Source organism: Saccoglossus kowalevskii, chromosome 15 (genome assembly GCF_978046115.1).
Source record: "Saccoglossus kowalevskii chromosome 15, keSacKowa6.1, whole genome shotgun sequence".
In the NCBI taxonomy this organism is placed as follows: Eukaryota; Metazoa; Hemichordata; class Enteropneusta; family Harrimaniidae; genus Saccoglossus; species Saccoglossus kowalevskii.
The window spans coordinates 10,950,328-10,964,829 of record NC_140655.1 but is presented as its reverse complement, the minus strand read 5'-3'; the positions used below and the strand labels follow the sequence as shown (position 1 = coordinate 10,964,829).

The 14,502-nt window shown below is 34.2% G+C and overlaps 1 protein-coding gene across 1 annotated transcript; it reads left to right on the top strand.

Moving 5' to 3' along the window:
• The first annotated feature begins 179 nt into the window (after positions 1-179).
• On the top strand, positions 180-8,254 carry LOC144351280 (uncharacterized). The gene is made up of 2 exons (XM_085508284.1): positions 180-262; positions 7,197-8,254. The coding sequence occupies exon 2, from the start codon at positions 7,209-7,211 to the stop codon at positions 7,800-7,802; it is 594 nt and encodes a 197-aa protein (XP_085364410.1). The 5' UTR covers positions 180-262; positions 7,197-7,208; the 3' UTR covers positions 7,803-8,254.
• Positions 8,255-14,502: the final 6,248 nt, after the last annotated feature.

The window sequence follows — 14,502 nt, the reverse complement described above, 5'->3', positions numbered from 1 at the left end:
CCTTACGATCACAGTCACTTGGGGGCTGAAAATCAATAAATACTAATTTTTTTTTTAAAAATCATCCGCTATACGTATATAAATATTTATAATATTTAATATTTATAAATATTTATATACGTATAGCGGATGATTTTTTTTTTTAAATTAGTATTTATTGATTTTCAGCCCCCAAGTGACTGTGCTTACGATCTATTTGTGTGGTTGGTTAATACTGAAGTCTAGTACCTGGTCGACTACGGGGCGGAACGACTATGTCCTGGTATAGTGCCTTATTCTTGCTCAAAATTATATAGTTATATAGTATTAAATCATATAGTCGAAATTATATAGTCGAAAAAAGTTCGGTAATGTAATCATAGATCTATGATGTAATGCAATTAATCCTCTACGCTCCCCCCCCCCCCCCATCACTAATGTTTCTAACTTTCCGGCCGAACAACCTGTACTTACCGATCAGATTAGTATAGACTTCCATGTATTTACTTCAGCAACCAACCACGCAAATATATCGTCACGTCACAGCGCTTCTTTCTAAATTTTCTTTCTAAATTTTGAAAACTTGGTCATGTGCATTATGATAATATAATAAAAACGATATAAGGAATAGGGTATATTTACAGAAGTTTTATATAAATCTAGGGATATTTTAATTTACAAAAAGGTCTATCAATGACTTTATAGACGTTTGAACTTTCCATGAAGTTGACTAGAAGTTTCATGCAAGTTTTATAATATTTTTGCCGATCGTCTGTAAAATATTATGGACATCAAAAACAAAACATACCATACTTTCCTGATCATAAGCCCCTCCCCGAGTATAAGCCCACCCCTCTGTTTTTAGATATGCACATTACCAAGTTTACAAACAATATCTGACCATAATGAGATATAACTAGCAGCGTAGCCAGGGATATATCAACCAATAATCAAGTTCAATAATCAGTCAATATCTGACTATGTTACATCACAGCTAGTAAATAAACGCTACTCGGACCGATGAATATGATACATGTATATACTGATAGTACAGGCCCGTAGCCAGCACTTTTGAATAGGGGGTTAAAAAAAAAAAAATAATATATTTGACATGAAACGTGTGAATTTTATAATATTAAAAAAGTGTCTGAGCTCTGTTACAGACATTTTTATATTCTCGTTTTTAAATTCAATTGGTTTACTTTGTGTTACGTTGGTAAGTTATTTCACATAATGTCTTTGAACTATTTTACCATATGATTTTAGAGAAGGGGTCCTGAGCCATTCCCCACCCACAGACAAACGCATCCACACCCTAGATCCACTACGGCGAAATGTTGTACACAAAAAAGACAAGACTATACTTATCTTAGCATTATTGTCTAAGCATTTGCTACTCACGAGTTTTTTCGCTCTTCGCAGATGTTAGTGCACATAAAAGTGACACGATTTCATGTCGAAATCTGTCTACAATTATTACCAAACGCTTCAGCGTGGTATTAAGAATTTGTTTTCAGGGTTGGGTGATACCAAGATGGAAAATGGTTGCACATATGGGGGTAATTCCTGGAATTGCAATAGAGAGGTTTCAGGCCAAAATACAATATATAGTGTTTTCATGTTTCGGCTGATATTTTTGTGATATTCTGCTGCTGTAACTAATGCAAGATTTGTTCCGAAATTCAGTGTATTGTGTGCACTCAAGGGTTATTCGTTTTTTGCTGACAAGACCCCTATTTTTTAATGGCAGATTCGAACTAGGTTCACTCCCACTGGGAAATATACATTGTCGCTTGAATGAGAGCTAATTAAACACATTTTCCAGACCGGCGAAAGAGTATGTAACAGCCAATAGACCATTTTCCGTTCACTGCGTGAATCACGCGTTATGCGTGAAATCGAACGTAAAAACAGGACAAACAAAGGTCATAGCATCGTAGTCACGTCAAACATCGCGTGGGATTTGACAAACGCGAAAGTATTTCGGGGACATTTCCATGCTTAATAATGTGCTGTCCACATTTGATGATAGGCATTTTCGATTAAGTAAGGGTATTTGGAAGCAATATTCCTCTGTCGAAGATCGGCCGGTCAATGTAAGCTGCGAAATAAAGAAATTCTAGTTCAAAATCAAATCGTTTGATTTTTGCGGCAGACGTTCGACGCGCGTCTTTCATGCATCTCGCGAGATCTCGCAATTGTACGGAAAATCACCTATTGTAACAGCCTATCACGTGATTTTACTCAGAATGTCAACATGGAAAGAGGCTATTCCATTTTACTCAGGAATAATTGGGAGTAGAATATGTGAAGGATTGTATAAACAGAGATGTGTATACTGAAAAGTAATATCTATCCATCTTTTGCATCGCTGAGCATTTCTTTTTTAGTATACTTGTTTAAAAATGCTATATTTGCATGATTTGCAATGTTTTTTTTTATTAAAACGACCCCAATGGTTGAATCCCGGGTTTGAAGGAGAATGTAACAGCACATTACATGGTTCGTTTGAATACAATGGTGAAGGGATGGCACGATAGGGCACCATCCGATCTCGATGGAATGTTTCGAATCAGTCATACATAGTTTAAATTAAGTTAAAAGTTCCTACACAGAATTGTGCATTGGCAAACATGCTGTCACAACTGCGGTACTCTACTGACGGAATGACTTTCGTCGACAGCGGTCGTTGATGAGCTGCACGCTACAACTTCGCTTGTGATGTTGCTTGCTAGCCGTAGATTGAATGAATCTTGATTTCCGGTAAAAATGTTGCTCATTTGGCGTTGGTATCTCTATTTGGAACTGGGTAACGCCGCAACTTCGCCAGCAGAAACCTCCTGGTACTTTGATGTTGATGTTCTATGATAAAGCTCATTCAACATACATCAAATCGTAGTATTCCATGTGGTGTACAGCTAATAGTAGGGATTTCAGTCACTTGGTTAAAGGGGAACCGCTCAATCCCTTGGATTGCACCAAGTGCTCATGGGTAATTAACTCCGCCTCGGAAGAAGTGGGTGTGGGCAGCTACCCTTTCAAAAACTACAAAATACGTGAGCAAAACTAAAAGCAAAAAAAAAATAAAAATTACCATAAATTCTAGCTATATATCTTATGGTCATTTTCTGAAAATTGCAACCCATTGCGAGTAGCCGTTTTGACAACACGGTAGAATAAATATTGAAACATTTGAAAATCCTGGCAAGCGCCGTGAACGCGAGCGTGAGCGTGACCTCCAAATTTAACCCGGTGTTCTAAATCCAGAGAAGTTTGCTGCGTTTTCCCCGCGTTGGAATGGACCATACGATTTTGAAAATGCCACTAAAATCAAGTAGGGGATGACAGCTATAGAATGAGAGGTGATAGGTGAGAATCGGCCGAAAATTGGCGAAACGGCAATAAAAACAAAAGTTAAACGGCAATTTTCGTATCGACTTACAACTTTCTGGCATATCTGTCACTCATAATTTGAAAAAATATATATTTTAATAGACAAAAATCTAGGTTTTGTGAGTGTGACATCAATTTAAAGAGTGCGACAAGCCCATTTTAAAAGTGGTACCTCCAACCCGATACTTTGTTTACATGGACTCCATTTTCATGTACGAAGAGAATGTTTCACTCCTTCACTTTTATATACGGCAAAATACGTTTATTTTGTTTTTAACATGTCGAAAATGCAGAGTAAATGCAAAGTAAAACGAATTGTACATGTTAGAGCATTCACAGCTGTAGAATTGAGATGATTCATTGGTTATTTTGATCATTTGAACACTGCTATTACAAGACTGGTAGGAAGTAATAAATTTGGGACGAAAGTATTCAAAAAAAACAGATTTTGGCTGTTGCCATGGTAGTGGTGGGTCAGGATTGTTTTTCCAATTAGTGATGGTACGACCTACCTGTCAAGTATGAACAAAATCAGCCAAGCCACACAAAAAAAATCACAGAAGAGTTAGTTAAAAAGCCATACCTGGTAAACAGTTACTCTAACTTCGGGGTCAACTTTCTCATTGATGAAAAAAGATATCAAAAATTCAAATAGTATCATTGTGCCCCTACTCAAGCCGAGTACAATGAGCTATGTCTGAGGTGTTGTATCCTAAATTTGTATGAGATACATTTAGCTCGAAGCTATCCAAAAATAATTTTTTTTACTGTTGCTATGGCAACGATGGACCAACATTTTTTTGCAGATTTTTCCTAATAACTAGGGTGAAGGTGTGACCCACCTTCCATGTTTTAGCGAAATCGGCCAAGCCAAAAAAATCACAGAAGAACTAATACGTGAAAACACTGGAAATCACATACACAAATGATTTGAGGGGCAATCCTATTGGAGCGGATCGCCAATACCATGTTCATTAGCATATTGACCTTGAAAATACCGAAAACATTATTGCATGGGTGATATCCAAATTAGTTTTAGTCAAAAAAAGTGACTGCCATTACTGTTGTTCAAATTTCATTTCACTCGGCAAGTATATTCATGTACCCCAAAAGTAAAATATCGCACTTCTAAATATTGTTTATTTCTGCTATGTTTCGAAAACGCTACTCTTGAAAGGACTACTTTATTTGCATATGGGGTGTGGAAATACCGATTTCATAGACAAATCAAAATAAACTGCAGTACATATGTAATAATGTGGTATACTTCATTTTCACTGAAAACATTTTTCCCCTGAAATAAATTCCAGTGAAAATGCCATTTACCTCATACTCTATTGAGACACAGCACAGGGAAAATCGGATTCACATGTAATGCTTGAAAACATTTCAGCGAAAATAAATTAAGTGAAATTCTATGTGACTTCATAAGAGTTGGAAATGAACAAATTATGTGACGCCCGACCCTACCACTTCATACACAATGTAGACTATACCCCCAAGACATCCTTTCACTCACGGTTTCACCAGTGCATTCTATTTGACTTCAGAAGAAATTGAAATAAACAAATTATATGACAACGCACTTAATTATAATTTCAGCCTCTAGTTCAGCACTGATTAAATAAACTACCTCATCTTCATGCCAACTTGAAGTTATCATTCATTGCCTACATCAGTGACTTCAAAATACATGTTTTCAATCCCAGGAATTTCACTTGCTATTAATTGCATGGGACTGCCAGTCTTTCATGATTTTCTATTGTAGTATCAATTTTGCGATTACTCTGACCATGAAGCTGTAACCACAGATCGTCTAGGTGATGTAATTAAATCCTTGTATAAGCACCCTGACCGGTTAGGCAGGCTTAAACTATGCACGTGAAGCCAGCCGAGAGGTATATTCAATCCTATAGATTTCTCATTGTTTGGTAACTATTTGCTGCAAATGCAACAAAAATCAATATAAAAATATTACCCACACAGCATTCTACAGGTTACTTGTTCATTTTAGTATTAGGCAATTTTGTATTATGTAATTTTATTTCTGTATAGGGCCCCAGCCCATCGTAGAAAATGTAATGAGTAGAAAAGTGCATAGCACGTTTTAAAAACAATACAACGTCCATGTAAACATATGGTACTAAGTTAAGCTGGATTAATATTCATCTCGTCGCTTGAAAACTTTTAAAAGATACAGAACTAGTTGATATATAGTGTGGCAGTTTGTGTAGCGACGAAGTAAGCCCAGACTTTCAGTATTTGCAATATTGCATAATTTGACAAAAGATCAACCCTTAGATCATTTAAAATGGACTTATAAAAACAAAGTGAATTTCATTTTCTACCATGCTAAACTAAAAATTTATTGATCTAACTATATTTTTGTGTGTCTACCTAATTCAACATTATGTTTATGGCCAAAACAGCGAAAACTCATCAGTATATATTTTAGTCTATAATTGCTTGCTAATAAATCTCCCAGGTTATAATACTACCTTGATTTTTCCTAAAGCACACAGCCTGGATGATTGTGAAATTGAGGCATGCCATTCTTGCTGACAAATTGTTTTTATTCTTTGAGTAAATATCTCTAAGAAATTTGCAGTATCTCCAACTTGTTTTTCAAACTAGACAATGCCGAAACCATATTTGAACAGGCGATTTTTATGTGGGTATCCCAAGTAAGTCTGCCGGTTTTGTCTAATCGTTTAAGCATGATATAACATGTTTTGGGGTTCCAGCTATTTTTTACTTCAACTAATTTTAACCAATATGAGATACAACACTTAAAATAACCACAGCATAATGGCAGCCTTTCACATTCATCCAACATCGCTACATTGTTAGTACAAGTATTAACGCTAAGTAGATATCTGCAAAATGTGGAACTGTGGGGGTAAATTGTTGGCTGCATGGAGCTCTTCGACCTATACAACTCGTGATGATAAAATCTTCGGCATTTTTTTAATGATCTGTTGAATCCGTAGCTATACACTATTGTCCAATAACACAGGCTACACGTAGTAATACAATAAGTTGACTACATTTGGCTGATACACTTGGAACAAAACAGTATACATGCCATCATTTAAGAATACAAAACTAATGAACCAAACTAGGAAAGTACAGTGTCGTGTTGTGTCAATCCCGTTCGATCCCCACCGTGACACTTTACTAACTGAGCGAACACTCGCGCAAGACAACGGCCCTATTCAGGACCACCACATCATTCAGAGAGTGACCACCATTACATTTTTGTTTCAATGTTGTTTTAATATTTAACATCAGCTGCTGAATCTGATAGTTACCTCACTGAGTCAAGTGATTTAAACGATGATAATTATTTTAATTAATACTGTTTGTTTTATTATGTTCTAATCTACGATAATAAATCCATTCACTTCCAAGATTTAGGGGTTTCGACCGAACCCCCCGAACCCCCCCAAGTAACTGAGGACCATGTGTGAGATAAGCCTGTGGCTTAACATGTTTTTATCCTCTATAAATAAAGTCTATTATTATTATTATTATTATTATTATTATTATTATAACTACCGGGTATTCAAAATACCTCTAGCAATGGATCTTTATTGATTACCAAATGTTATTTACTATATATATATAGTATACATCATAGCTAGGAGTATAGAAATGTTGCATACTTGTACATCTGGTCTATCAAGTGATAGAGTTTAGCTACAATTTACTATAGTCAAGATTTGGACATGTTCAACAATGACAACATAAGGTGAATTATGGTCATTCTTACAGTATGCTTTAGACACGTGTGACTGATTTTCTTTATCTTTTCATTTGCTTAGATTGTTATAATAATGGCTTATGTTATTGCTAAAAAGAAGAATACTGATGAAAAGCCATTTGATTATTTACCAAAATTTCATACTTTAAGAGATGGAACTGAAGTTATTTTGGATTACTATGACAACCAAGATGAAGAAGAAACTTACCGAATATTGAAAGACATTGTAGATGATGGACAATCATATCCACAAGAAACCATGGAAACGATTCAAGAATTTAAAGACTATTATCTCTCACACGACGCGTTTGTTGTACGTCAAGCTCAAACTGCTGAAGTACTTGGTGCCTTTTATATCAAACCAAATTTTCCCGGAAGATGTTCTCATTTAAGTAATGCCGGATTTATTGTAAAGCCCTCGGCCAGGAGGAAGGGTATTGCAAGATTTATGGCACAGAATTACCTGTACATGGCTAGAGATTTAGGTTATAAGGCTTCCATGTTTAATCTTGTATTCGTCAATAACGAAGGTTCTTTGAAATTATGGAGAGATCTGGGATTTGTTGAAATAGGAAGAATACCAAATGCTGGAAACTTGAAGGGTGTTGGGTTCACTGATGCAGTACAATTTTATTATGACTTTGCAACATTGCCACAGAAGCAATAAATTTGGAAAAAACACTAATTCCTAAAATTCTCATTTAAAATTTGAATATTGTGGGATTAATTTTTTGAAATCAGATTTGTGAAATACAATTAATATAAATGAATTAATATACATGTATTGTCTAAAAACAAATTATTAGTATGGAGATTCAAATTTTTAGGATGGAAAAATCAAATTACGAAAATGGAATTCAAATTTTCAGAACCAGGACACAAATTTTTACAATGAGAATATTGTGGGATTATCGCATTTTCGTATACGAGTGTGAAATCAAATCTGATTGGATTTTAGAATGTGTAATAACCTGACATAAAATATATTTTTTTAACTTGTGTGTAGGAAACTTTTTACAACTAATACCATGAATTATAATATTAAAAGTGTATATATTTTATATTAAACATTTTTCGTGTCAAGTAATATGCAAAATATAATAAATGTAACGATATTTACATGGTGTCTGTCTCTGCATCAGGTATTTTCCAATAACCGAAAATTACCAAGAAATACTGTAGATATATTTTGAATGTGTTATCAGCATCATAAGGTGTTGTCAAGCATAGACCTTTTTATTAGCTCCGCTGTCGACTTTGTCGAGTGCAGCTTATCATATGAGTGATTGTCAGTCAGCATCTGTCGTCGTCTGTGTCAACTTTTCAGCTCCGCTGTCAACTTTGTCAAGCAGAGCTTATCATATGAGTGATTGTCCGTCACCGTCGTCGTCTGTGTCAATGTTTTACTTTTTCGACTTCTTCTTGAAAACTACAAGCCTGAATGCTTTGATACTTCGTGTATATGTACCTTGGGTAGACCTCTCTCAGATTTGTTCATTTCATGATCATATCTTCAATTCTCTAATTTTGGTGAATATTTTTGTCATTTTTGGTAAAAAGTGATATTTTCGACTTCTTGTTAAAAACCGCAAGTCCAATTGCTTTGATATTATATATATTGGTACTATATGTGGACCTCTCTCAGATTTGTTCATTTTGTAATGTTATCTTTAATTCTCTAATTTTGGTGAATATTTTTGTCATTTTTGGTAAAAAATGATATTTGCGACTTCTTGTTAAAAACCGCAAGTCCAATTGCTTTTATATTACATATATAGGTACTACATGTGGGACCTCTCTCAGATTTGTTCATTTTGTAATGATATCTTTAATTCTCTAATTTTGGTGAATATTTTTGTAATTTTTGGTAAAAAATGATATTTTCGAGTTCTTGTTAAAAACAACCGCAAGTCCAATTGCTTTTATATTACATATATAGGTACTACATGTGGACCTCTCTCAGATTTGTTCATTTTGTAATGATATCTTCAATTCTCTAATTTTGGTGAATATTTTTGTCATTTTGGGTAAAAAGTGATATTTTCAACTTCTTGTTAAAAACCTCAAGTCCAATTGCTTTGATATTACATATATAGGTACTACATGTGGACCGCTCTCAGATTTGTTCATTTTGTAATAATATCTTCAATTCTCTAATTTTGGTGAATATATTATTTTTGTCATTTTTGGTAAAAAGTGATATTTTTGACTTCTTGTTAAAAACCACAAGTCCAATTGCTTTTATATTACATATATAGGTACTACATGTGGGACCTCTCTCAGATTTGTTCATTTTGTAATGATATCTTTAATTCTCTAATTTTGGTGAATATTTTTGTCATTTTTGGTAAAAAATGATATTTGCGACTTCTTGTAAAAAACCACAAGTCCAATTGCTTTTATATTACATATATAGGTACTACATGTGGGACCTCTCTCAGATTTGTTCATTTTGTAATGATATCTTTAATTCTCTAATTTTGGTGAATATTTTTGTCATTTTGGGTAAAAAGTGATATTTTCAACTTCTTGTTAAAAACCACAAGTCCAATTGCTTTGATATTACATATATAGGTACTACATGTGTACCTCTCTCAGATTTGTTCATTTTGTAATGATATCTTTAATTTTCTAATTTTGGTGAATATTTTTGTCATTTTTGGTAAAAAGTGATATTTTCGACTTCTTGTTAAAAACCACAATCATTTATGGTGAAAAATGATATTTTTGAATTCTTGCTGAAAACAGCAAGTCCCATTGCATTGATACTATGCATATTGTTCATTTTCTAATGATATCTTCTGTTCTTTAATTGAAATGCACAGTGCTAACAGCGGAGCTATCTCAGCCGAGAGGCTGCTTGTTACTTTTTCAACTTCTTCTTGAAAACTACAAGCCTGAATTAATTGCCACACATGTTTGTCTACATGTACATTTTTGAGCCTTACTGACAATCTCTGATCAAGCTTATTAAGTGGTCTGTGTGACAATTTACTAGTATTCAAGTCTGACATGTGGGTTATTAGTTTGTATTTTTTATGCCAGTCTGCCACTCCCTGAGGCATTCCCTTTATCTTTCATTATTTATAAATTTGGATTGCAGTTGAATTTAACCATCAAATCAATCAACTAACACAGTTGGCAATAACGTAATTTAAAAAAAGAACATTCCAATGTTATATAGTCAGCCAATAGAAACCTCTCATATAAGTTTTAATTGTGAAATTTATAAATGAAGATGAAGGGAATGTCTTTATTTCGCTGAGAGAATTTAATCACAGTCCCTCTATAGACTATGAAGACTGTGATTTAATATAATAGGGTTTTCCTGTGATGGTTTGCCAAGCTGCCATGCATCGCATAGATATTCCCTGTATTCTGTGTTACTGTGAACAGCATTTGCGTAACAATCAAACCAGTTATAAGGCTTTGTTTGCTTGTGAAGGTCCCCTACATCAGGTATGATTGGTCAAGAGATGAGAGCCTCCAGGACTCTCAAAATAAAATGAAAATAAAGTGAGAACAGAAGATCTGTGTGAAATATTATTTCGAACAAAAGTTATTGCAATTATTTCCGATAGAGGGCGCACCACATAAAAATTTTATTCAATCGCACGCACCAAGGCAGTGAAAGTTGCTTCACACGCTTTCTATGCCAAGTACTAGTAACAATCAAACGCTTTCTCAAAATCAATTGGCAGTAAGATGCACCCTATATTATTCTCTCATCTCATCTAAGAGTCTCGCGTAATCATTAATATTACGGAGTACCCTATGACGCTCTCTCATGCTCTGTTTTTAATTAATGTTGACATAAAATGTCTAACCCTTACTCCACCTAGAGCACAGTGATTTGGTATATGGTAAAGTTATGTTGGAAACGGCGATGGAGTTTCACCAGAGCAATGCACAAATACACTCTGAATAAATACGAAATGAAAACATAGGCTATTAAAATGTCACAGGAAAAAAAGTTGATTAAGTAATAGTTGCCATACACAATGTATACAAATACCCCGAAGTAGGAGAACAACTTATTCGTTATAGTGCGTGCAAAACGACATAATATATATCTTTATTTCGTACTGTGGCCATTGGCCTTATGTACAGATACAAATAAATACATAATAAATTAGATTGGAATGGTCGCAGAAACAAGTAAAGAAAAACAAATATAAAATCATAATACATAACATTTGCATAATTAAGTGTTCTCTCCAAGCATAAGTTGACGTACTTGAAAACTATAAAATATAAATTTACCAAGGTTTAATTGTATATATGGGGTTTGATTCTGAAATAATGAAATAAACTTTATCTCTGTAGGTGGGGAGTAGTAATACTGTGCAATAAACTTCAACCTTAGGGAGTTATATTTGGGACAAACTAATGTAAAGTGGTATTCGTCCTCAATTACACTACAGCTAAAAGGACACAACCTCTGGTTACGTGGAGTACCACTGGCCCTACCCTTTTCAATTTGTAGTACATGAGACGAGATCCTTAATCTACATAAAGCATTTCTGTATATTGCATAAGACTGACCAATATTTGTAAGATATTTCTCACATGTTAATTATTGTTTCACCTTACAATAAGTTACTAGTTTGAGACTTCTATTAATTTCAGAGCTCCAATCTTGTCTGGAAATATCAAAGCACCTCTGTTTAAATAGTTCCAGGAATGCAATAGAATTACTTACATATTGGTCAATCCAAATATGTCCAAAACCATATTTATAGAGAAGATTTTTAACTGTCAAAGCCCAGCAGATAGTACCTGCTCCTGCCATATTAAGTTGAAATTTATACGATTCTTTTAAAATATGTGGAGAAACATCACGTATTAGTTTTAACCAAAAACGAATAATTTCAACATTTACATACACTCTAAGATAATGCCGACCCAATTCTCCCCTAACAGCGGAATTAGTGGCAACAAAACTAACACTTAGTAAAAATTTGCAAAATTTATTGTGTACTCTCTCCACATCATTAATATCAGAATGTGTGCCCCAAATAGCACTACCGTAGAAGAGAATTGGGAGGATTTTACAATCAAATATACGAAAAGCAACATCAGGCGGCACACCACCCAGATGCTGTAACTTTTTTTCCAAACAAAAACGGGCTTTACTAGCCTGTTGAGAAACATATTTTTGTGCCTGGTACCACTTTCCAGAACTGGAAAGTATAACCCCCAAATAATTATATTTTGAAACAGTTTCAATGCTTTTACCCTTCCAAAACCATTTTTCACTGTTTTTTAAACGACCCCCTTTCCGAAAAACAATAATTTTAGTTTTCTTAAGGTTCACTGTAAGTCTCCACTTTGAACAATAGTCTGCCAAATTATTCAATAATCGTTGTAAACGAATATGTGTACTACTAAACAGAACCAGGTCATCTGCATACAATAGGTAACATAATTTCAAAGCACACAGGTAAACTACAGTTTCATGACCTCGTTGAAAAGTTTTATGAAGATCATTAATGTAGAAACAAAATAAAAGAGGTGAAATCACAGAGCCCTGTTGCAAACCCATACTAATATTAAAGTAGTTAGTTACCCCCCAGGGAGTTTTCACTGCTGCCTTTACATGCTGGTACATTGAATATAAGGAATTAAATAATTTGCCTTTGAGACCGGTCTTCGATAATTTGTAAAACAATGAGCAATGATGTACCCTATCGAAAGTCTTCTCATAGTCTACAAATGCACAATAGAAACGACCTTTTAACTGAAAGACATATTTTTCCACAAGAGTACGTAAAATGAAAACATTATCTAATGTGCTTCTATGTTTCTGGAAACCACTTTGTTCTTCTACAATTTCATTATAATGTTTTAACCAGGTATTTAACCTATTACTTAATATACTTGTATAAATTTTACTTATGACGTTTAATAACATAATACTCCTATAATTACCGGGGTCATCCTTGTTTCCCTTCTTGTATACAGGCGATATTAATCCCCTACCCCATTCATCAGGAAAGATTCCCTCAAATACCTTGTTGTATAAAACAAATAACATTTCATGGATTTCTATGGGAGCATTTTTCCAAAATTCTGTGGGTATGCCATCTGGTCCTGGGGCTTTCTTTGTCTTTAATTTACTTAAATTTTCCCTAATTTTATCCAAAGAAATAGGTCTATCAAATTCAGAAACATTAATTCGTTATTTAACACCGCATTATCTTCTAAATCATCCATGTAGTTTTTGATTGATGCGAAAAACTCTTTTTGATTTTCGTCCTCCATCAAGGTTAGAGGGTTAAATAAATCATTAAAATAGTTAAACCATTCAACCTCTGATATACTGTCTGGCACATTGGGCCTATTAGATTTCAAACTCTTCCAAAATTGTTTTGAATTAGGTTGTATCGCCATTTTTAAAAATTCATCACGTTTTTTTCTTTGATAATTATTTTTCTTATCACGAACTAGTTGCCTGTATGAGTATTTAGACTGCAAATAATAGTCTAAGGTAGCCTGACTTCTACAATTTCTGAAACGATTCAATGCTTGATTTACTTCTCTTTTAGTAGTACAACATTCCTTGTCAAACCAGGAGTTAAAATATGACCTGCCAATATAATTAGGTTTGTGCATCATATGTGTGTTACAAGCATATATAATATCAACTAAATTATTTGCAGCTTTACTTACATTTCCCTGCCTAATATTATCATGAAAATCATGGCGCATCCCCTCAACGTGTTGTAAATTAATATTATTATAATACTTTGGTTTTCCCTTGGTGTCCCACCTTAGTTTAGGAGTAGAATAATTGACACTATGTTGGAAGTCATTGACATTCGCAGAATTGGAAACATAAGCAAGTGATATAGCAAATTCAAGTGGCATATGTTCAGAATCAACCCGAGCTCCAACTGTAAATACATTTAACAATGGAAACACATTTGGAAATGACAAAACATAGTCAACAACACTTGTCCCAACCTCTGAAATAAAAGTAAAATTTCCACTACCAGTGTTTTTATAAACCCTACCATTCACAATTCTGAGGCCAGTGCTAATGCAAAAGTCCAGATTTCACTACCAAAAAACGACATAGACATTTACATATATGTGCCCAAAATAAAATAGCGATACATAAAAAAAGTGAACAAAATTAAATTACATTTGCGTATGTTATTAGTTGATACATATGTCACCTGTTTTAATGACCCAATTCAAATTCCTGGTCGGTATCAAACAATTCTGCATTTGCTTATTACCATAAAATATAACGTATGGGACTCGATTAAAATAGCAGTTGAGTCGAAGCATATACATAAGGCTGATTTTGATACATCGAAAACACCATGTCAACAAACAAGCTTTCTGATTGGTCTAACTGT

Coding starts and splice junctions, on each gene's coding strand:
- LOC144351280 (XM_085508284.1), top strand. CDS start 7,209: ATGGCTTATGTTATTGCTAAAAAGAAGAATACTGATGAAAAGCCATTT.